Below are 24954 nucleotides of genomic sequence, written 5' to 3' on the forward strand. Positions count from 1 at the left end.
TGCATATATAAATCAATTTTATTGGTATTGCGACAAATTACAACATACATTATATCAAGGCCATTTACAAAGCGATGTCGAGACCTCACAACATCACAGAGAAACCCAACAGTTCCCGAGATGAGCAAGCACTTGGCGATCGTGGAGAGAAAAAAACTCCCTTTTAAGAATAAAATTCTGGAAATCTCTTGCAGAACCAGACTCAGGGCGGAACATCTGCTGCGACCGGTTGGGGTGAGAGGAGAGAAATGGGGGCGAAATGAGAGGAGAGGTGGAAGAGAGAGAGACCCAGAACAGTTGTTGGACAATAATAATCGTGACACGTATAGATGTAATGATGTTGTAGAATATAATAATAATAATAATAATAAATGAATGTTGATGATACATAGCAGGGTCATATTAATAATGATAATAATAAAAAAAATCAGGAATCAAGAAATGTTATTGTCATTTCCAGATCACGTTGGTACATGAAAGGAAACAAAATTATGCACTCAGTTTCTGGAACAAAGCCTTAATAAGTAAAACCTAAATAAATCCAGTTTGAGCTCAAATCTGCAGTAATTCATTTTCAGGCCAGTTGGGGGCAGTGAAACTACCTGAACACAACACTGACACTGCCATTATGTCACGTTAATGGAAAACATTCTTACAAATAATTATCCAATGTACTCATGGAGCAACATAATCATTCACCTGGAGTGATGTTTCAATATCTCCTCTCATTTTAGCTTTGATTTGATGTCCGCTAATTCCATGTTCACCAGCTAGTCACGAACTTTGTCTGCTATCTTTTGCCTGGCAGGTAGTATATCAGAGCTTTTCTAGAGGTCGTATGGTTATACTATTATATGTAAATGTAAACATAGTCTTCATTGTATTGTGTGTAAATGGAGGGCACAGCTGTTCACTCAAAATCTTATTTCACTTGCAAATGCTATTGACCTTGTTCTGTGAGGGAAACATTTTCACTAAACAAACCCCCCAAAAAGTTGACTCCACATGAAGGTCGATGCTTCACATCGCTGTGGTAATCAGGGCGGAAACATATGGACGAGAGGACTGCAGTTGGATTCTGTGGCAGAAAAAGACCCAGACAAAGAGATGGACAGGAGGGGAAAAGACAACTAGGGTTAAAAAACATAACAGAGAAATGATACAGTATGATAATCTCAATCCAGTTCATATGGATGACTAACATGAGGAGTGTGTGCTTCACAAATTAGCACTTGTGTGCTTGTATGAATATGAATTCACAAAGCAGTAACACTTCTATACTCTCAGATACCATCGAAGATCCATCTGATCAGCCCACTCAGAGCGGAACCTTGTATAGTGCGTGCAAAGTTACGTTTGATCTCTTGGTTTTTATTCGAGTGACACACACAACTGAGTGAAATGTTGGACTTCGGTCTTGAAAGTCCGGAGTCAGGCAACACTGTGCTGCCAGATTTGACTCAATGTGTTTGGCAGTCTGCAAGTTTGCTTTGGCAAATACAATGTCTGGTATAGTCACTTTGATTGAACACACAAACCACAGTGTATGAGACATGTTACAGGTAATCCACTCCTTAAAGGCTGGTTTGTGTGTGTGTCGTGTTGAATCCAGAAGTAGTGTCTGGTCGGTCACACTCTACTTTGAAACAACTCTTTCTTTACATAACTATATAATTGTCTGATAATATATATATATATATATATATAGATATATATATATATCTATATCGATAATTATATCGATATCGATATAGATATAGATATCGATATAGATATAGGCTTTACAGCATGTGAATTCAAGCACATTTTGGACCGTGTGTCCTAAATGGAGGGGGGTAATAACGTCTTCCGGATGGGACGGATGTATAGAAGATAGTCATTGGACTTTTACTGTGTATTACAAAACTACTTTAATACAGTTCCTGGAGACAAGGTCTTATGAACCATGAACACAGTCTGTCTGTGTGTGTGTGTGTGTGTGTATATGTGTGTGTGTGTATATTTGTGTGTGTGTGTGTATTTGTGTGTGTGTGTGTATGTGTGTGTATTTGTGTGTGTGTGTGTGTGTGTGTGCTGCTCTGAGAATACGAGCCGACCTCTGGACAGTCACGTGACTCACTTGGCGCCTTTACGACTAAATCATTGCAGGAAACTGCAGCTCTTTCGTCAAAAGCCAAACCAAAACCCCAAAACAAGCCACCGAGCGGAGCAAAGGCGGAAGTGGGCCACTGCCACCCGCGGACTCCAGTCACTCAGCGCCGACAACGTCTCTGCTGCAGTAGGTTTCATCGACGCGGACAGAGTTTAACTGACGAGAAAGTCGGTGACACACGTTAACCGATAAATGAAAAGTTAACTGCGTCACACGTGAAACGCACGTCAGTTCATTTCCCATCACACAGGAACAGCTCCTCTGTCGCTGCCTCGAGCTGCTCCTCAACCATGTCCCGGGGTAAGTCGGCGAACATCTGGCCACAACCACACCCGTCGAACATCCAACTGGAAACGAACTTCACCGCGGTCACAGAACACAACATCCGGTGTGTTTTACTGATGTTTTGTTTTTGTCCACACACCAAAGATATTTAGTCACAGAACAGCAAAGAAGCCAGATAATATTTTAATTCTAGCTGAAATCAGAGAATTTAGGCTTTTTTATTTCATTAAAAAATAGTTACTTACTTTACAAAGACTCCGAGGAAAACTTTGTCACTTTCATCAGTGGCCTCTACATTTATTACATTCAATCTGCAATCCATGTCCTTTATAATGCAATTCTCAATTTATTCTATTCATTTAGTTTCCTGTATACGTCACACGCTGTACAGTATTTCCTTTCTATTGCACATTTTCAATTTCTTTAGCTTTTCTATACCATGTGGTTTTGCCTTACTCTTACTTTTGCACTATTTAAATTTATTTATTGTATATATTACTTATCTTATTTATTTTCTAATTTTTTGTTGCACTATTGCACCGTGGGTCCGAGATAGACGGTTTTTCAATTCCTCTGTATGTCTGGAACAATACTGCAGGAATTGTCAATAAAGTTGACTTGACTTGACTTGAGTTGGCGATTAATTAAGTAGTCGATTTTTAATCGTTTAATCGTTTAACTGTTGCAGCTCTACACATAAGCAGACTCTTTGCCCGCCCCCCCTTTTTGAACCTCCACTTTTTTTTGGAAATACATAGTTCAGGCTCTCAACCAATGTATTCAGCCAATTTTTAATTTATGTTATGACACTAACAACTTAGAAAACACTAATTACAAACAAACAAAACTTTTTTTTTACCTGTATTGTCAAGTCGGTTGTGTGGTGAAGTGCAATTAGAGGATGATGTCAAAGGAAGTAAATTTATGTTTTGATAGTGAGACATTTTTTTAGTCCCCACAATGCTGTTACTACATGTGCAAGTAAAGTACACATTATGCGTTCCAGTGTCTGCATAATTATAATTTTGGCAGACTAAAGTTTCTAGAACAGAAGTCTTGTGTTCAGAAAGGCTTAATTCCGTCTATCTGTATACATTTGTTTCTTACCACTAGATGGGGATCTTTACACGTTTTTAATGCCCCTTGATCTGCCGACCCTCGATCCAAATGGTCCAGGATACACTTTTAGTAATATACAGTAGATATAAATCAGGTTTTAAATGAGGTGAATTGATCTGTGACATGAACCGTGCCATGTTGTATTTGACGTATGCCCAGGGAATCTGATGAAAAACAAATTATTTTGAAAAGCCACATTGGAGTCAACATGAACCCTGGCAGGAAAATGTATCAAGGTAGTTTTTCATTGTCTTAATGTTGGTGCGATGAACAACAATTTTCACTTTGTAGTTTATGACACTTTTCAGAGTGAGTTCAGAGTTCAGTGATGTGTGTGTGTGTGTGTGTGTGTGTTTAAGAAGAAAAAAACAACAACAACGGAAAATGTGTCTGTAAAAACAATCAGCTTTTTCTAGTTTAACTTGATCAAATTTTGGAAGCTTGTGTGGTTACAATACTCTGGTCCACATGAGAGAAAGTTGTGCACTACTGTACTCGTCAGGAGTTGCTTTATACTGGCCCTCGCTGGGCATCGGTTGTCACTATTTATAATACGTGATGTCAGGCAGGTCTATCCTGTGTGTTTTGGCTCTATGTCTCTCCTAAGAATTCCAGCAAAAAGATTGGAAGTTCACTTGTCAGCTTACACACTAATCTGGTTTCGCGGCTTATCCACACGGACCATTGTGCATTCTTTGCCCTTCTTCTTTTTTTTTTTTTTTGTCTCTGGTCGTTCATCTGGATCCGCTGTTTTTTTCCCCCTTGGCTGAAAAGCACATTCTCCGGATCTGATTGCTATTTTTAGAAGAGTGGAAAAAAAACTTGTGTCCTTCGCTCACCTTGACGCTCAGCTGGCAGGGTGTAGACCGTCTCCAGGCTAGCTCGCGGTCATGCTGGCCACACACTCTGATCTGCTGTGCCCTCCTCTGAGGCTATTTTCCCCTGCATTGACTTTGGGAAGCTCATTCCCCGGTTGCTAGGGCAACCAAGGATGATAGCCCTCGGCAGGAGTTGGGGAAGCCTTAGGCTGCCTTTCAGCTCGTCACTGTGCAGCACGCCTGCTGACCTGCTGCTGGCTAGGAGGAGGAGCCAACTCTGCGGAGGAGCTTCTTCCGGCCCAGTGTGGGTCCTGCCTCCCCTCTGCCCCGCCATGAGACAGAGCTCCAGCATTAGAGCTACTGCTCCACTCTCCCTCTGCTGGCCTGTGCGCCGCTCTGACTCAAACTGCTCCAGTGATAGCAGGAGCACAACCGAAAAGATGTCATCCTCTTCATCCACCTCCTCCTCCTCCTCCACCACCAATGGACAAGGAAAGCCTAAACCTAAATCCCCGTTTCGCAAGAGGGGGAGTCTGCAGAGCACCACCAGCCCCGGTGAGTGGGTGAGAGGGGGGTCCCTTAGAATGAGCGAGGAAGTCATTCTTGTTACATGAATGAAGGGTCAGGAAATTACACAGATGCTTCTGCTGTGGCACTGAAAGATCAATGCTGCCCCACAAGGAGCAAAACACAGGGAACTGGGTTTACAGAGGTCGGAGCTCTAGTTTACTTTGTCAGTTTTTATTGTTGAGACGTTGGTTGAAATTGTTTGAAGCTTTCATGTTGTGTATGTTAACTGTAATGCACTTCATCGTTTCAACAATATTTTTGCTCGACAACAGTGTAACCTGAGCTAATCTGATGATTATTACTATGTCTTTGATTGACCAGTTAATTGTTTAGTGTGTGAAATGAAAAGCACATTGTCAGAGCCCCAATAAACCAAATGAGGGTTCACTTAATGATCTTGCAGTACAGAGAAAGACTGCAAAACCTGTCACTAGTGAGGCCTGAATGAAAAAATTTTGCATTTTAATTTGACATCTAACAGAAAATTATCAATCCTTTCTAAAATGTACAGAGATGCTCACCCCTTGAGTGGGCCCCTGTGCAACTGATTATCAGGGCTCTACTGGCTATGGATCCCCTTTTCTTATCAGCTTGGGTCAGACAGAACAGTGGCGTCATTTTATTTTACTTCTTCATTTCTTTCATCAAGATGAAGGCTCCCCCAGTTGGTTTTATTTATTATTATTTATTATATAATATTTCTGTTGAGGAGAATATGCAGTGGCATATTTTGAGTCTTGCTGTGAAGGTTTTACTACATTTTATCCTCCCTATATGTTTCTGCATCCTCAATCAGCATCCCATTTATGATAAATGTGAAAAATACTATTAAAATTGGACAAATTGCAACAAAGTTTGTGTCAGGAAAAAAAATGCAGATTTTAGAAGCCAGTTTGAATATTTCAGTTTGAATATGTTTCTTACTTGAAACTCTAACTGTTACATTTACAGGAGTAGTTTAACAAATCGCATATACTATTCTTGAAATAAGATATTTGTTTTTAAGATTAGCTTGCTGATGAGAAAAAACATTTTTTTTTTACAACAGGCCTTCATATCTCTGGCATATGGTGTACTGCAGTATTGCAATTAGTGTTACACTAGTGACAGTTGACCAGATATGCGTAGGGGTGTGATTAAGTTTTTAGGGTGATAGGAGTCAGGCCAAATAACGGTATAGCTCTCTGATTACCTTTGAAGTTCTTTCTAACGGGTCTCTGTGGACAGAAACTACAAAGCTGGACCAGCAATTTATCTGTGAACTAATTAAATGTTAATATTGATTTAATTTTGAAGCTGCAGCCACACCACAGCACAGACGTGGAGTGTTTGGAGGGTTGCAGCAATAGATCTCAAGCAGTGGCTCACGTCAAGACACCGTATATTTTATTTGCTGAGAAAGCCCGTCTTTGCTGCAGTCATAAATAACTTAGAGGTCTCTCCATCCATGCAGTCATTTAAGTCCTCGCAATTACCTGCTTGACTGAGCCCTCTGCACTCCCGGTCCGCCATGAGAGCCACATGGAGCCTCATGCCTCCATCTGACCGCACAAGTCTTTTAGCATTCGTGATGCAAAATTGCCGCTGTGTAAGAATGTACGGTTGCTGCAGCTTGAGCAGTCTGTGTCTTAACCAAGGCCATGAACTGGAGGTTTCAGCATTTCCTGTGTTACATTATTGTAATATCACCATACAATCGCTCTGCTTCATGGTTAACTCTCCTTTCAAGAACCTGAGAGGATTCGTTTTTTTGCAATTAATTATTGTTTCTGGCACTGCTGCGCACGTGAGACGCATCTCTTATGTAAGTTTTGGTGTTGATTTGCTTAGTGGAAACATCGATCGAAACCTGTGTCTGTCTCTGCTTGCAGGCCGCTTTTCCCCACTGGACCCTCATGGCATCGCATGAAGCAGAATATATAATTCCCCAGCTTTGCAGCCGAAGCTGTATGACGTGATATATAGAGACTATTAAAGTATCTGCCAGAGCGATGGAGGGAACACAAGTCTACACTATACACCACATTTTACTGTATGTGCTTGTATATTTATGTGTTATTCTAAATTAATGTATATTTTTCATCAGTGCTAAAGGGTTTGTGTTACATGAGGTATACACTCAAGAAAGGAACTTCACCACCTCCTAGTCAGGTGATCCAAACACCAGTTACAGGGAGGGGGGCAGGGGCTGAAACTGTCAGCTCCATATTGATCTGTACACTTCCAACTCTCTATAGTGTACGTCCATGTGGCTGCAGTTGACTGGGTACTGTACTCCTGCCTCTGCCTTAGGCCCCCCTTGTTCTGGTTCATTATTTACCAAATGGACTGATCTTGTGACATGTCTCTGTGGGTTTTCTGTCTTGGAATGTAAATTCTATGCCGTGTATTGCTTCATTATATCATGTCAGCTCTGCCCTGTTACACCCAGGGAGCTTGGTCACACTCATCACTGAATCATTAGCACATCCACACGTTGTCTCGTTATGGACTTTAACCACACACACACACACACACACACACACACACACACACACACACACACACACACACACACACACACACACACACACACTACAGTATTGACACACTGGGAGTCACTGCCCATGCCCCATACCCTCACTGTAGTGATCGCGGGTGTTCCATCATATTGTAGTGTAACAGTGGGATTTTTGTCTTCACCGCTGAGAGACACACCTGATCCTCAGAGCCTGTGCAGTTAAAACATATTATTAATTTTGAGCCAGTGAAGACATATTTTCGACTACCCTCAACTGAAAAAGGTATATTTTAAGCTGTCCTTAAACTGTGTGTGTAACTGGTATTACCATTGTATGTATGGGGAATTCATAATTTGTGGATATTTACTTATTTATTTTCTGACAGCTTCCTTTTTTATACAGTCCATTTTAATAGTACATAGAAGTACTGTTCTGTACTTTTTCATCTCACCACTAGAGGGACTATCTGGCACAAGACTGCTGTGTAAAGCCTGACCATCAATTTCAAACGAGTGCCTGGTTGTCAGTGTCTCGGGTCCTCGGCTGTTTTGAAATCAGACATGACTGAGGATTTGTTTTTCACTGTGTTTGAGTGGAAAATTCCACGGTGTTCTTCACCTAAAAATAGCTCAGTTGCTTCCCACGCAGCAAAGTTAAGTGTGTCAGGTCTGGAAAAGGGATTTTGGAGAACAAGTAATCCAAGGCCTTGAGAGCTATCACACCAACAGGTGGGCCTGTTGTTGCTGGAGGGGTCCAGATAGCCAGCAAGACCACTGTATCTATCCTTTTAATCATCACACACACACACACACACACACACACACACACACACACACACACACACACACACACACACACACACACACACACACACACACACACTTGGTAAAACCACTTCTCACTGGAGGCCGACAGACTGCCCTCACACACATGGTCATCATGGCTTGTATTTCATTGCTGAGGTACAGCTAAGCACGCTGCTCAGCCCCTGTCTCTGCCCCGCAGCATGACTCATAATGAAGATCCATTTTCACATAATCCACTTCATTTGACCAATGATGAACCAGCGTCGGCTTACGTTTGATCCCTGACAGTGAATCTCTTGCCCACCAACCCCTTTTGTTCTTGTAGTTACCTCCCAGTTCATATTCTGCCCTTTCTAAGAATTAACAGACTAGATGCAAACACACGCTCAGAGGTGGGAGACGGATGAGGGCTGTACATCAAGAGGTGATGTACACTGTCATAACCTGCAACATGTAACCATCGGTTCAGTTTTGACTTTGCAAAGACTAAACGATTGATTTATTAACTCAGTAATCATGAAAGATTATTTTTTATAAATTGTAAGTCACTAAGCATTCTTTTAATTATAGCAAACAAACAAGACACTAAATCAAGGCAGGAATGGTAAGTCTCCACACTTTGTGAAGACACTGGTGCCAGTATGTGTGTGCATGTACATGTGCATAAATCAAAGTTCATATAGAAACAGGACAGGTGTTATCATCTCCATGAAGCCACTTTTATTGCCTCTAGCATTATTTCCTGACACACCTTCAGTGTCAGGAACTCGATATTAACTCCTCGACGACTAAGCAGTGCTAAGTACTGTGTTATGTGTTGTGTCGAGTGGCACTGTGCACCCTCTTGGCTATATTCAGATACGGTGAGAGCTGCACTGACAGAGGTTGCAGGATGTATTGTGCCCCGACTGGGATAATCACAGAGGATTGGAGAGGGGAGGGTGTCTGTCTGTATTTGTTTTCTCTGAAGTGTGTGACTTTCAGTGTGTGAATGCACTACGTCTATGGCATGTGTTCATATGTGGATCCAGTATGTTTTCCCTGTTATGAGAACATTCCTTCCTGGTGGACTTTGACTATGAAGGCTGAGAATCCCAGGTTGTCATGTTTGTCATTGTTTTATTCACATGGGAATTTCTGTGCAGGGTCAGAGATTAGATGTGATTGACATGGCCTCAATAATAATGCCAGCTCGTGTTGTTCTAGTAGAAAGGGAGTGAAAAAATTGTGCACAGCTACTCAAGGTTAAGTCCCAGTGGGGCAATTTGTAGTACAGACAGCAGTGTCCAAACAAACCTCTGCTGAACACAAGAGATGGACAATCAGTACAATATAAAAGACATGAAATAACATGAAACTGTCAAATAATTAAGACACCAAGATCTGTAGGGTCTGTGAGGGTAAAATCACAATAATTTATTTGTAAGGCCAATGGCAGTTGGGACATAATAATTCCTGTATCTGCTTGTCCTGCACTGTATCTAGAGCCAGACAGAAGCATCTTAAACAAACAGAACATGGGGTCAGCCAGGATTACACCAGCATTTATCAGAGTCCTGTCCTCGTACAGCTGGGTTAGACAATTCAGGCTCATGCCTGAAATCTTGCTGCACACTTTCATAATGCCCTCTAATCAAGTGGCAACCCACTTTGATATCACCCGTTGGTTTGTGAGCTGTTACATATACGCATTGAGTTTTCGCATTTTGATCAACGCCACGTTGGCTTTTGGGGTTTGGTTCTGACAGAGCTCTTCCACTGCTTTCCCACCTCCAACTGCAGCCATCACCGACCAGCTATCAATCACGCTGTATCCACGCTATGGGGCTTTATCATCTATTTTACTCTATACTAGACCATAATTTACTAAATGATCATCATCCTGTACTTAAAACTAGAAATTGAGATATTAAACTCCTCAGGAAAATGTTTACTGGCGTAATAATACAAGTGAGAAGTAGAGTCATTTTCTCATAGACTTCTATAGAAACGGACTTCTTTTTGCAACTAGTGGAGTCGCCCTCTGCTGGTGAATTCAGAAAATACAGGCTTCAGGCCCTTCGGCATTGGCTTCACTACGTCCATTTTGATTTACTGTCTAGGCTTGTAACTATTCCTGTTTTTGAGATAAAGTGACCGGTACGAGGTGACAAAGGAGAATGTGAGGACAAATTGAATACTGACAGTATTACAGCTACTGTCAAGATTAAAACCAAGAAGCTTGCAGTAAATGTGTTTTCCCCTAGTGGGCCTTTCTGCAAACAGCACCCACTTGAAGCTCAAAGGTGAGTTTGTGGTAGATAAAAGTGCTGAGGTATTTATACTGTCGAACAAGCGCAACTGCTTGGTTGTTTATTACAAGATCTGCGTCGGTGAAATTCTTTTCCTAACTATGCTGTTGATGAGTCTCATGGGAAAGAGATGTGTTGAGTACAACTGAGCTAAAAGTAGAAAAGCTCAAGCTGGGGTTAAAAAAACAAACCAAACCTCAAAGTGGAAAACCCAGAGTTCCATGATCAAAATAAGGCAATACAATTGACACATAAAGAGTAAGAAGCTGCACTGGGTTGCACACTAGTTATTATCTTTCCACTCTCCAGAATGTGCACCTTCACCGCAAACATTCATGGAATGTGAAACATTCGTTCCCTTGCCTTAACAAAGTGAAGATTATATTCTTGATTATATTTTCTCAGATATTCAGCATTTCATGAATTAGGACAATTTTTAAAAACCATCTTGCATAAATAAGGTGTATATACACGGATATTGTTAAAAATGTATGGTTAATGCAAAGGTGGCATTCATCTTAAATCCCGTTTACAAATTTGCAAAGCTGCGAACCGTGCAGTGCGTGGACAATGTAATAAAGACTGCACTGTCTATGCTGGAAATGTTTATGTCCCTTTTTTTTTTTTAAATGAAGTCTCTTGAAGCAAAAAGCTTGAAATAGATTGTTGATGTGCAGTGGTGTAGACAGACCTCAGGCGGGCAGTAAAAGTCCTGCCCACTCGGTGCACAGCAGAAGTGACGTGGAAACATAAGTGACCACCACATTTTCGGCTCATCGTGGTTCAGCCCGAACTGCCTGGGCAATGAGTGTGTTGTGTATCTAGGTCAAATAGTTTTCAGACACTGTGGGCTGATTGTGGTCAGTACAGTGTCTGTGATATTTCTGGGTTGGGGACAGGACATTGCTTCTGCTCTTAAACGTCATATAACCACTTTTTTCCCCCGTTGCTGTGAGTTGTAAACATCTAGGAATACAGACTACTAGCGTGACACAGACATGCGTTCACTTCACATTTGTCTGTGTTGCTGAGTTACTGAAAGCAAATAGATCATAGATAATTTTCCCCAGATTTAAGAGGCGAGTAGGCTCTGGCTTGTAGAAGGTGAAAGGCTTGGTGCATATATTAGGGCTGCAACTAACGATCATTTTCATTATTGATTAATGTGTTGATTATTTTCATAAAATGGTGAAAGATTTTGATCTTGTTTCCCCAAACCCCCAGATGGTGTTTTGTTTTATCCACAAACCAAAGATTTTCAGTTTATTGTCATCGAGGGGCAAAGAAACCAGAAAATCTTCACATTCAAGAAGCTGAAATCAGAGAATTATAACTTTGTCCCGCCATAAAAAAAAATTTCAACCGATTAATCTATTTCCATCATATATTACAATTAACATATTAGTTCAATGTTGAGTTTGGCAATGGCAGAATGAATGATGAGAAACTAACACTTGCTAAGGAATCAGACAAGTACAACTACATTTTGTTGGATTGAGTTAGGTTGTGGCTGGGTCATTTGTAAATGTGTGTGTGTCTGCCTTCTGTGTTTAATTCATGCTGACATTTGTGTGCCAATATTTGTTTGAAACCAAATCTGGAAAACTCCTTTCTGCTTTTTTAATAGAGACTTGGCAGATGTCTTGTATAATACAGCAAAACGACTTTGCTTGTGCCATTCAGCAGTCAAGAGAGGAAGGAAATGGTGTCAACTGGCATCATGTGATCAGTAGAAAAAGAAATGGGGAATAACCATTTACACACAATTATCTAGCCATAAACCTGTATGTGCTCACAAACACAAGTGACCAGACATTGAATTTAAACATCAGACAACTATAGAAAAAAATATTTAAAATCATGAAAGAGAAAAAAAACAGCAAGTCTCATCAACGGTTAACAAAATAAAATAAAAATGGTAAACATCAATTTGAGAGTCCAGCATTTAGGGACCATATTACAGTGCTACAGAGTAACTGCAGAGGCTGCAAATCAATTGAAAGAATTACAATCTATGTGCAGTTATATATGTATTTGATGGACATGTGATCATTTTTTTAAAAACACTATTCATGGCAAAATTAAAAGGGGTTTACCGTCATGTGACCCCTTCATTAGTACGAGATGGGAGGTGGAGAAGAAGTGGGAGTGGCCAGAGATGCAAGGCCTCCTCCATTTTACAGCACAATAGAGCATTCAAGTGGTCGACTCCAGTACCTCCCTTTTTTTGCCACGTGGTATGCTCCAACCCAGTATTTAAATCCGGGAGCTTGCAGGCTGTGCTGTTCATGCTCTGAAAACCGGTGTTATTCAGGAAGCAACTGAGAGACAGAGAGACAGAGAATCGGAGGGAAAGAGGGAAAAAAAACAGCCTTGCCAGCACACTGGAGTGGCGACAGTTACAATAGGCGAAGCAAAGAGACGAGACAAAAGAGGGGGATTGTCTGATCCTGGTGTTAAAGCAGCCTGTGTTTAGAAGTGAGCATATCCTGTCTCTCTCCTCTCGCTCTCTTTGCTGTCATTTTCCCTGTGGCAGCGGGGGAGGGTGCATCGACCGTCCCAGGCCTAGATACATGTCCCAGCATCCCGCAAGAGCTCGGACAAGGCCACCGCGACCATAACGGAGACTGTGATAACAGGACAAGGCAGGGAAATAGAGGTACTGTATCCTATGCTCATTGATCATCAATCAATGTTTTGTATAAAAATACTTGACTTGTACTGTAGAGACTGTCCTTGTGAATACAGTGTTATGAGAAGTTTTACCAGTTCTGTGGTAATCAACTGTACTTGTCACTCCAAAAATACTGCACTAGAGAGCTCATAGTGACAGATGAGGTGCCGGTCAACACAGTTGCTGTGCAGTTTAATAAGCCGGCGGCATGCAGAGGACATGGGGAGGTAACATGTCAATAAGGAGGATTTTCTTTATGCGGACACAAACGGACGGAAGTGAAAAAATACGTCATGCATTTGTTAGGTTGGTGTGATGTTTGCAAAGCTTAATGTGGCTCACAGTTGATTTCAGAGTGTGGCTGTTGCAGTGAGTAAACGTTGGGGGCGTCTGGTCCTGCTGCTGCTGCTGCTGAAGTTCAGCATGATGCAGTATTATTGCCCAGTGGAGTCATCGTCCCTGAGATCCTTGCGAGTGTCCAGGCCAAACATATACAGTAAACAAATGTTCAACGTGAGTGTGAAGAATGTCAACTGCTGAACAGGTGCTACTGGAAGTGGAAGAAAAATAAATATTCAACTGCACATCTTTTATCTTTATTTAACTGCAGTGTGAGCAGGTAGATGGTGTGAACGGCTGGGGAATCTTTAGTTTATTTTAGAAGTTCACCTGAACATGTTGACTGTCCTGAGGCGTAGTAGTTTAATGTCTCTTATCCCAGAGTTATAAATATAGATATGTGAACATACGTGTGTGTGTGCCGGTTGAGTACTGATGATATGTTTTTGAGACGAAGCTCCAGAGTAGAGATTTATTCTCATCTGCGGTTGCTAAGGAACATCTGAAGCTTGTGTCATCACTCTCCCTCTCTGGGAATAAAGTGAAATTTGTAAAGAAAAACAAAGCCACAACCACAGTCGACCAAATCACATTCACACACACACACACACACACACACACACACACACACACACACACACACACACACACACACTAATCTAACTCTTTCTAACCCATCATGCTTTGCTGCTGCATGATATCACTGGCCAGAATTAATTTTAACTCAGGCTCTCTTGTGCTGGCATCGGTCCAATTTCTTATCGGAGCAAGTGTGTAGAGTTGATCTTAATTTAGTTCATTTGTTTCAGTGATTATGCTCATGGTTTAGTGATGGCACTCATAAGCTGATCATGTTCGAGTTTTCTTGTCTGAATAATACAGTAATTAATAGGAGTTGAAAAGCAGTTGTGTTGTTAGCATCTATACTATTGTCATCTATACTTTTGTTTAAAAAACAAAAAGTAAAAAAAGGAACAGTAACAAGGTCTCATACAGTAAAATGACACCTGATTGTGCGGCACGGAGCCAAAAGAGATCCAGCTCCCTAAAGGTTGTAGTTTTTTAGATTTGGGTTTCAAAGATTCAAGTTGGTATCTTGGTGGAAAGGAGAGCCATCTACTATTGTACTCGGAAACTTAAACTCCTGATAATGCCCTGTCACTGTCAAACCACAATGAATGAAGGTAAATGTAATAATAATAATAATAGATTTCTCTAGATTTATAGAGCATTGCGAGGTTACATGTAAGAGGATTTAAAATGGAAGTATAATTTATCTATATTTACTTGAGACATAAACTGGCTAAATTGTCCATGACATGCTATTGGCTCTAGTGTTGTGCAATGAGTAGAACAAGGAATAATCCATCAAGTTGCAATTTACCTTGGTGGTTTGTTACTGTGCTGATAATCGTGTCCCTCACACTGCGCTGAGAACAGTTGTGCAACAACAAGGTCTGTTTCAGCAGACTGCCGTGCTGTTTGAAATGAGGTCTTTTCCTAAGTTAGCGTGTGCTAATTACTTGACCGAAATGCTGATCAGTTGCAGAGAAAAAAAAGGATGAATTTAGAAATTAAACTGGGAGGTAACTGACTCTGCAAGAATGACCTAGAATTGCATCGTCAAAACCAGTCAGCGTTTGGCCGGAGGGTCAGGGAGGACGAGACGTGGAGGAAGGGTTGTATTGATCGTTATTCAGCAGAGCCAGCTCCACAGATACTAGATGACTATCTCTCTCTGGTTGGGTTCAAAGAAACTGTAGTGCACTGTGTGTGGGTGGTGTGCAGACTCAGGTCCCAGGGATGTGAGAGAAAGCTGAGATGGGAGAGCACTGTTCTTAGAAATCAGGCATTTCATTCTAAAATAGATAAGCACACACACACAGACACACACACACACACACACACACACACACACACACACACACAAAGTGTGTGTTAAGGGAGGCTAAAGCTTAGAGGGCTCTTTTTGTTTCATACTACCAGAAAGTTTTTCAGTCCCATGTTAATTGAAGAACACTTTCTTTCCCTAAATGAGTCCACAGACTAAACTTTGACCAAAGTGTAGTTCTCATGGCCTCTTGGTCATAGCAGGGTCATATACAGCGGTGTTACTCAAACAGCAGGACATTTATCTTTATCGTTGTTCAATTAATTTTAGATTTCATTTTAATAAGATAACATAGTGAAGACAATGGATATGTATTTTTGAATGTTTTTTTTCTCCAAAATCAACAATTACCTTAATAAATCAACTTTATGACTAAAGTCCTTCAGCTTTCCATCAAACAGTACATTAGGGCTCCTGTTGTTGTTTTGATGGTTGGCTCTTGACTGTTTTTTTCTCTGCATGTCTGATGATCTTTTTTTAGAAGACACATCACAGTGGCGATCCAAAACCTGCAGAGGCTGTGACATTCTTCCATTTTGCTTATTGTTTTGTTTTGCAGTCTGCTCAGTTGGTCTCAGATTTGTTATATTCGAGTCAGTGTATGTAAGTCTGTGGGGGGTTCGTGCGCCCCACTACGATGATGTCACTGAGATAAATGGAGTTGGTGGAGCTGGATTAAGAGTCATCTGTGGTGGAAAGGCCGGGGGGATTACATGGCTACTATACTGGGCACAACTATGTTTGTATGTGTCTCTATACTTGATCTTATCTGTTTCTCCATGTCTCTAAATCCACATGTGTGTGCTCTGTATGTACTTTGAGCCTGACTGATAAATCAAGGCCGATGTAAATCTGCTTTATACTGACAAAAACCAGTTCAGGGCATGTGTCAGTATAGAAATTTCACTGTTAAAAGTGATTGAGAAACACTGATGTCATTTTGTAGTTTGTCCATTAAAAAAAGCTGAAAAGTGAATTTGACAATGGAATAACTATCCACTATACATCCAATCTCTTACCAAAAAGGTTTGCCCACGTCAGGTGATTATGAAAGATAATAGATAGGCTTATATAAAAAAATACTAGTGTATTGTTAAATGTCACTAAAAATTAAGTAAATGAAGTATGTTTCTGTGTTATGTCCTTTAACATCTGATTGTCTGTTGATCATGTCACTCACATCCGTGTTAAACTTGTTTAACAAAGTCAACAGCCTCGGAGGCAGACAGCAGATGGCAGAGACACATTGTCATAGGCCAAACACAAACACGAAGCCTCACTCACTCACTCACTCATGAATGAATGAATGAATGAGCGAATCAGTGTGTGTGCACATCAATATGGTACACTCTAACCTATAGTCCTCTTTAACTTGAATTTATGCTTTGAACGTACACAGAAATCCGTAGGTTGTACATCGGCTTTAGGAGACGGATGCGTTCTGTTCTTTGTCCGTTCTCCTCCATTGTGTTTGGTTTAGTCTGGAGTGGAGCTGTTGTCATCTGTTTCCAGCAGGTCTGGAGTGGGGAAGGCCCCTCTATGTCACTCTCAGGTGTGTTTGCGCATGTGTCAGTGTGTAAAGGTGTGTGTATGCCCATGTGTTTCTGCTGGTAAAGCTGTCTTTCCTCAATTCGACTTCTCTTCTCGGATATTCTACACAGATTCTCATGCTCTGAAACAGATTACAGCTGCAGCCACTTTCACCGGAGGTAATCGCCGTTATGCCCTGTTTGACTTTGTTTAACTGTTGGCTGACTGTGAAGTTTTTTTAAACCAATGCCTGGGTCTTTGATGTCTTCTGTTTAGTTGCAAGAAAAATGGAATAATGTAGTGGAGAGTAAAAAAGGAAGTTCCTTGCCAAAGATTGCTCAATAATGAGAAGACTGTTTTTCTCTCAGCTGCCTGTGCCTGAGGCCTGGAGTTGTGTGTGCCCAAATTATTGTTGTTTATCAGCCTGTCTCTGTTTTGGGTAGACTGTGAAATGATAAACAATTATTTACTTTGTAGAGAGAACTCTTTCCTGGTTGTCATACCTTTTCCATAGAACCCCATGCTTCATACAGGAGTGGAAAGATTTCTAAAATGCATTACTTAACTTGAAGTACAATTACTTGGCCTACATTTTACGTAAAATAGTTAAAGTATTTTTACTTTGCTGAAATTTTGCATTGCTAAAATGCGCACCTGTGCATATATTACAGAATCACTACTAAAGTTGTTTTCTTACAAATTACATCGGTGTCACTTTTTATTTGTAATGCCTGAAAAGACTTCATGGCTGTTTGACATTTGAATGGTGGCAGACATGCAGATGTTGCTGTGATTTTTCTTTTGCAGTTCCTTGTTTGTAATCCTTGTCTCGGCCCTTACTGGGCACAGGATGTGAAAGTAAAGACTGTAATGAATGATTTCTGATGATGACATCATGGAGACTCCATGTGTTACTGTCACTCTGTCTGCTTACAGATCTGTGTGGTGCATCTGGGCCCAAGCCCCTCAAGCCCCAGCGATCCCTACCGGGGACCCCCGTCTCTATCACCCACCACGCAATTGACCTGCGGACATCCATGGAAGAAAAGTACAAAGAGATTGCGGAGGTGAGAACTGAACACCAAACCGCTAAACATCTTCTTAACAGTAAACTCTCAGAAACACCGGGAATATTCCTGTGGTCATTGGTCAGGTGGGTCGTGGATCCGACCCCATCTTGCATCCCAGCAGCAACTGCCGATGGGTTCGGCCTCTTGATCCATTGCCCCCTATTGGCTCTCTCTGCAGTGTCTGTTATGGATGTTTTGTCTTTTCCCTTTGGCAGCCCTGATGTCCGGCATGTTAAATGCTCCAAGGATTAAGTGTCCTGCAAAGCCCCAACAGCCCATTCCAAACGGCTCACAGCGAGGACTTCTAGACACAGCCTGTCTAAATAAACTTAAGCTAGCTGCTTTATTGTTCAATTTGAAAATCTTTTTTTATTTTTTTAAACAGACAGATATTTTAAACAGCTGGTACGGATACTTACTGGAATTTCTTATGCGTTTTAAATAACAGTAATAAAAGTTTGGATTAAAATAAAAATTTGATAATAAAGCCGTTTACTTTTCCTTGTAAGGTGCGTAAAACATCAGAAACCAGTTCAATGTCTGCCATGGACACTAAGAAAAATGTAAATGTACCAGGTGGCTTGGAGTGTTACATATTCAGCTGTTTCCCATTTTATGACACCATAAATGGTAATGTTATGTTTGCACCAGGAGCTGTTCAGCCGCAGCATGGCCGAAAGTGAGATGCGAACTGCTCCTTACGAGTTTCCGGAGGACAGCCCCATCGAGCAGCTGGAGGAGCGACGGCACCGTCTCGAGCGGCAGATCAGCCAAGACATTAAGTGAGGAAATGCAAACACACTACACACACAAAGCCAGTCATATAAACTCTTTATAGGACCTCTGACAACCCCCCCCACCCAACCTTTTACAGAGTCTCTTGCTTTCACCCACGCACAAATGCTTATCAGCTTCCAACATGCCAGGTTGTGGGCTAACTAATCCCGACAATAGGCTAAGTGGGCTTGCTGGCAGTTGGCAGCTTTCTTGGTGTTCAGTTTTTCTTCTACAGAGACTTTTATGAGGAGGTGGGTTATGTCTCCATTTTACAGGTGGTTAGGTGACATGACCCCCCTGCTGATGATAGTAGTTCTATTTGTGTCAATCACCTTGATCAATAAGGCTTTTTGTGTATAATTATGAATGTATGTGTGTGTGTCTATATATATATACAGTATGTGTGTGTGAGTGTGTGCTCTATATTTGGTCTATCTCTCTTTGTGTGCTTAATTTCTTCTCACTACCTCTGATGCCCCTCTGCCTTGCCCACACTATGCTGCGCTGCTGCATATCACTCCAAGGCTTGAGCCAGAGATCTTGCTCCGTGCCAAACAGGACTTCATGAAAATCGACAGTGCACCCGACCTAGAGTGAGTGAGCTCTGCTTCAACATGTATGTTCTGTGTCGTGATTTTTTAAACCATCTGTATTTTTGCTTGCTTTATTCTCACAGAAATGTGCTTTAGCACTACTTACCTGACATTTCGGTATTAATCAACACTATATATTAATCAATGTCCACATTATGTCTGAACTCTGGACTGGTGCAATTATTTTCCTCCAGAACCACTGACACCATTTTGAGATGAACCACATCGTCCCCCTGCTGGTGACATGATACATGTTTTATGGTTATCTTGTTCTTGTTCTTTTCACCCTCTCCAAAATCTGCAACTATATTATCATATGTTATTGATACTGAAACTGACTCACAGAAATACCTCATTTAAAATCAGTATGCTTTTGCTTTGATACACTGAGTTACATTTAAATGCATCCTTTCTCCAGGCTAATGTATTATGGCACAATTACACACCTTGTGCTTTATTCAAAGTTCCACAGTGCATTTCCAAAAATAAAGTCGGGAAAACCAAGAAACTCAAATTGTTTTGTATTTGGAGGTTACTATGAAACGTGTGTACATTTCAAAAGCCTTGACTTTTCCCCAGGAACTGATCAAGCATCATTATTGTGAATTTGTTGTGAAAGAACTTTGGTTCCACAAGTCTCCAGGACTTGAGCCACTAAGATCCTTCAAGTCAGCCTTTCACTGATGTGTTGCCTCTAATCTCACAGCACCTGACCTCAAATGCTGGAGAGGATAGAAACTGTTCAACTAATGTTAAATGCTGTCAAACAATATTCAAATCAGTTACTTTATGTGGTGTATGTTGATTCGTGATATATAATATACATAAAGCAACTGTAAGTTTAATTGATCTCAGTATTAAAATGTGCAATAAGTGAATGGATCAAAAATGCAAACATTCTGTTCTACTTCATTTGCCTTTGTGCCAAACGTCCTCCTCACCTCCACGTTTTCCATCCCTCGTTCCTCTTGTTTCACACTCTACTTTTCTCCTTCATTAATAAGGTTAATGAAAGAGAAGAGCGTGGATAATTTCGACAGTGGCTTCAGAGAGAGAGCACTGCCAATCGAGCGGGAGTACCAGCGGGTCTCGATATCTGGCGAGGAAAAGTGTGGGGTGAGGAGCCTTTTCTCTGTGATTGAACAGGCCATCAAATCGCCCCAACAAAATAAATTCCACTTGCAACCCGGTCTCATGACTATGTGTTGATATCTCTCCAGGTGCCCTTCACTGACCTGTTAGATGCTGCTAAGTGTGTGGTGAAGGCGTTATTCATCCGGGAGAAGTACATAAAGCGATCCATGCAGACCTTTTGTAAGACCACAGCTCACGCCTTACAGGACCTCGGGATGAAGCCCCTGGATCTGAGAGTCTATGATGATATACCAGAGACGCCTGTAGATGCCGGTATGCTGGCAGAACACAATATGGGTGCAACACATGTTCTGTAACCACTGGCCAGAAATACTAATAGATTTATTATCAAAAACGACAACACCACATGCTGGGTGCATTTGCCAGAGTGTCTAGTCTTTCTGTTCTCCACAGTTTTCTTTTTTTAACCTCCATAAAAGCTTTGTGTTGTGTGATGAACTTGTTTAAACATTACCAACAACTAAGAAGCCACATACACACTTTGTGGGTAAAACACTGAACAGTTAAGGGAATGAGAAACACTCCCTTGTCAGATATCTTGAAACATTTGTTTTGTAAGCTGGCCAGATGTCAAACCTAGACAAAATGGACATATGGGAGTCACCACATAATGGAAAACTGCAGCAGGTTCTGAATTATTTTTTTTTATCAATCATAGTGTGAACATTTTATATCCACCTCCTGTTTTCCCCAGATGCCCCCGTCCACCCTCCTGTTTCAGAGACGCACCCCTATGACAATCAGGACCCCAAGAATATGCCAGCAGACACGGGATATGGATGCAAGATGGTGGATGGAGTAGTTCATGTCTACGTCAACAAAAACAACATGGACAAGTGTGTGTTTTTTACCTGCTGGATGACACATTCATAATAAATTTAAAAAAATCTGCTTGTAAAACTTTCATAATGTCTTTCTTTTCAGAGGTACAGAACTGGACTTGCCATATCCTGACCTGAAGGAGTATATAGCAGACATGAATGTTATGATGTCCCTCATCATTAACGGGCCAGTGTGAGTGTTCCTGTGACACTGTCCTTCTCCAGACATCCTCGTGTTTATTTCGTGTGTATTTTTCTGTAACGTCTGTTTCTTCTCTGTGGTGTTCACAGGAAGTCGTTCTGCTACCGCCGCCTCCAGTACCTGAGCTCCAAGTTCCAGATGCACATTCTCCTGAATGAGATGAAGGAGCTCGCAGCCCAGAAGAAGGTTCCTCATAGAGACTTCTACAACATCCGAAAGGCATGAATAAACTAACTTAACTAGTTGACCCATCACTATTATGTTGATAACCTCACTTGGCTGCAACATTCCTCCAACTACAAAAATTAAACCTAGTTGCTCTAAGCTCCCTCCTACTGAAACACAGTACTTGTTTGGTTTGCATTTATTGATACAGGTTTATCTCATCTTCTGTTCTTTTAGTCAATTATCTTGTCTGGTTTTTAACTTTTCTTCGTTTTATTTCTTCTTGCTAAACACATTTTTTAGGATATGTGCTATATTATTAAAGACTATTATCTTTACAATTTTGCTGCTCTGTGCTGACTCCAGGTGGACACGCACATACATGCATCGTCCTGCATGAACCAGAAGCACCTGCTGCGATTCATCAAGAGAGCCATGAAGAAGTACCCCGGGGAGATTGTTCATATCGAGCACGGCCAGGGTCAGACCCTCAAGGACGTGTTTGAGACAATGAACCTGACGGCCTTCGACCTGAGCGTCGACACTCTCGACATGCATGCGGTGAGAGATGGGAGCGGCAGTACAAAATGGCTAAAAAAAGTTTGCTAGTTTAAGAAATCATTTATAAAGGGAATACTGCTGGATGAACGTGATAGAAACACATGTTATATGTTACTGGTTTCTCTTACTTATCAGGACCGAAACACATTCCATCGGTTCGACAAGTTTAATGCCAAATACAACCCCATTGGAGAATCCATCCTCAGAGAGATCTTCATCAAGACTGACAACCACATTGAAGGAAAATACTTTGCACACATAGTCAAGGTGAGAAGAAATTCATTTATGTTTGTATGTTTTTTTAATCAATCCAAATAACGGATTAATCAGTATCTCCCGCTTCTTCATTTGTCCAGGAGGTGATGTTTGACTTGGAAGAGAGCAAGTACCAGAACTCAGAGCTACGCCTGTCTATCTACGGCCGCTCCCGGGACGAATGGGACAAGCTGGCTCAGTGGGCCGTCAAACACCGAGTGTACTCTGATAACGTGCGCTGGCTCATCCAGGTGCCCCGTCTGTTGTAAGTACGGCCCCAGCCTGCTTTTACAGTGTTGCGGAGGTTAAAAAAAATGACTAATAATAATCTCTGCAATAAAAACGAGTGTTGTTGTTCAATCGCCGCCTCTCCAGTGATGTGTACCACACAAAGAAGCAGCTGGCTAATTTCCAGGAGATGTTGGAGAACGTCTTCACTCCTCTGTTTGAAGCCACGATAAACCCGCGCAGTCATCCCGAGCTGCATCTCTTCCTAGAACACGTGAGTGTCGCCGCACAAGAAATCCAAGCTGCCCTGATAATTTACATTTAAAGACACTGACTAGTTTTGTTTTTTTTGTCTATTGCATATGTTTTAATAGGTGGTGGGCTTCGACAGTGTGGACGATGAGTCCAAACCTGAGCAACACATTTTTAACCTCGACAGTCCACTGCCGGCCAACTGGACGGAAGAGGACAACCCACCCTACTCCTACTACCTCTACTATACCTACGCCAACATGGCTGTGCTCAACCACCTGCGGAGGTATGAGCCAGCTTCACTATCATCCATTCATTTAAACAGATACTCATTCAGAAAAATACACAAAACAACAATACGTGAGGCCTTAATGTTGTTTTTTAATACATTTGACACAGACGGCGAGGCCTCCACACATTTGTCCTGCGACCTCACTGTGGGGAGGCGGGGCCAATCCACCACCTGGTGTCAGGATTCATGCTGTCGGAGAACATCTCCCATGGGCTGCTGCTCAGAAAGGTCAGGGCAGGATTCACTGGATTGGTTTGGATGCATGTGGAAATTATCTTTAATATTGTATATAATATCATTTTATTATTTAACACATTTCACTGCTATGTTTTCTGATCTTATCTGCAGACTTTGTAGTATATTAATGTTGTCATAAAAAGACAGAAATGAACACCTGAATTTCAAATGCTGCTATCTGACACGTCTAATTTTCAAGTTTTGCAAGTGCTGCAATCGTGATTAACAAAAAGCAATAAACAAATACCCACATGGTAATACCACAGATTAAAAACAACAAACTATCTTACATAATAATAACTGTTAAAACACCTAAAACAATAATGTAAAAGGGGGAGAATACTGTTCAGTGTATGTGACAGGTGATCAGCTTCTGCTGTCAGTGTCAGGGGAGTAGTGACCGTCTGTCTCCGTGTCCCTCGCGCTCTCAGGCCCCGGTGTTGCAGTATCTCTACTACCTGGCTCAGATTGGCATCGCCATGTCCCCGCTGAGTAACAACAGCCTGTTCCTCAGTTACCATCGCAACCCACTGCCAGAGTACCTGTCCAGAGGCCTCATGGTGTCTCTGTCCACTGACGATCCCCTCCAGTTCCACTTCACCAAGGTCAGTGACGGACGCTGGTCGGAACGTGCTCATGGTCTGTCGTAAAAAGATCTTCGGAAGTGATGAGGTTGAAATTACATTACATCCCTGTGTGTGTGTTTTTTGTGTTGTTTGTTTGTGTGCGTGTGTTGTGTGTGCGTGCACCCAGGAGCCTCTGATGGAGGAGTACAGCATTGCTGCTCAGGTGTGGAAACTGAGTTCCTGTGACATGTGCGAGCTGGCGAGAAACAGTGTCCTCATGAGTGGGTTCTCACACAAGGTAAACCATAGCTCTTCTTGTTTTTGTGTATTCAATCCATCTATAGCAGATTTAAGACATGAACTGCGGAAAATGTTCGTTTACCATTCACATATGCCGAACGCAGCAGCAGCAGCAGCATCAGATTGTTCAAGTCAGACACACCAACAGGAACATTTCCGGAACATTCTGTGGCGTCTGCGTAGAGCACGCAGGAGGCAGGACATGATGATGAGGACCCCGCTGTGGAAAGCAGTGTTTTTGTTTACAGTCATCAACATGCCCACTCACTCGCTGTGAATTTTGTGAGATTTCTCTCACATTTCTGGGCTCTCTGACATTTTTGGAAATTTTATTTTGGGGGCTGGCAGGAAACATTTGCTGACATTTGAGTTTCAATTACAAAAAAAAAAGTTTTCCGGAAAAGTTCAGAATCATCATCTTAAATGACACAATCTCTACATTATGACTTTTCATAGTTGCAAGTCACTTGGAATCCAAAAGGATTTTTGCTAAAAGAATGTACT

At 41.5% G+C, this 24954-nt stretch overlaps 1 protein-coding gene and 1 long non-coding RNA gene across 6 annotated transcripts in view; one reads left to right on the forward strand and one right to left on the reverse strand.

Moving 5' to 3' along the window:
* Nucleotides 1-4527, reverse strand: LOC118309208. The gene is made up of 2 exons (XR_004793442.2): nt 4396-4527; nt 1-1078 (listed from the first exon to the last, which is right to left on the reverse strand). It is a non-coding gene; the product is annotated as an uncharacterized LOC118309208 (long non-coding RNA).
* LOC118309206 (AMP deaminase 2-like) overlaps nt 2140-24954 on the forward strand; it is a 26742-nt gene continuing 3927 nt past the window's right edge. The window contains exons 1-17 of one of the 5 annotated variants that reach the window (XM_035631053.2): nt 2140-2452; nt 17913-18043; nt 18698-18828; nt 19348-19416; nt 20421-20532; nt 20637-20823; nt 21266-21407; nt 21496-21585; nt 21684-21813; nt 22126-22320; nt 22456-22587; nt 22677-22840; nt 22951-23077; nt 23178-23341; nt 23455-23575; nt 24016-24189; nt 24338-24448. In XM_035631053.2, the coding sequence (XP_035486946.2) occupies nt 2443-2452; nt 17913-18043; nt 18698-18828; nt 19348-19416; nt 20421-20532; nt 20637-20823; nt 21266-21407; nt 21496-21585; nt 21684-21813; nt 22126-22320; nt 22456-22587; nt 22677-22840; nt 22951-23077; nt 23178-23341; nt 23455-23575; nt 24016-24189; nt 24338-24448 (2190 nt within the window). In that variant the 5' untranslated portion in view covers nt 2140-2442. Of the gene's footprint in view, nt 2453-4453; nt 4930-12822; nt 13202-16995; nt 17156-17912; nt 18044-18697; nt 18829-19347; nt 19417-20420; nt 20533-20636; nt 20824-21265; nt 21408-21495; nt 21586-21683; nt 21814-22125; nt 22321-22455; nt 22588-22676; nt 22841-22950; nt 23078-23177; nt 23342-23454; nt 23576-24015; nt 24190-24337; nt 24449-24954 lie in introns of those variants that run through there. The other 4 variants (XM_035631050.2, XM_035631054.2, XM_047332591.1 and 1 more) reach the window with 4 other exon arrangements.

The sequence above is a fragment of the Scophthalmus maximus genome, chromosome 6 (assembly GCF_022379125.1).
Source record: "Scophthalmus maximus strain ysfricsl-2021 chromosome 6, ASM2237912v1, whole genome shotgun sequence".
NCBI classification, from domain to species: Eukaryota; Metazoa; Chordata; class Actinopteri; order Pleuronectiformes; family Scophthalmidae; genus Scophthalmus; species Scophthalmus maximus.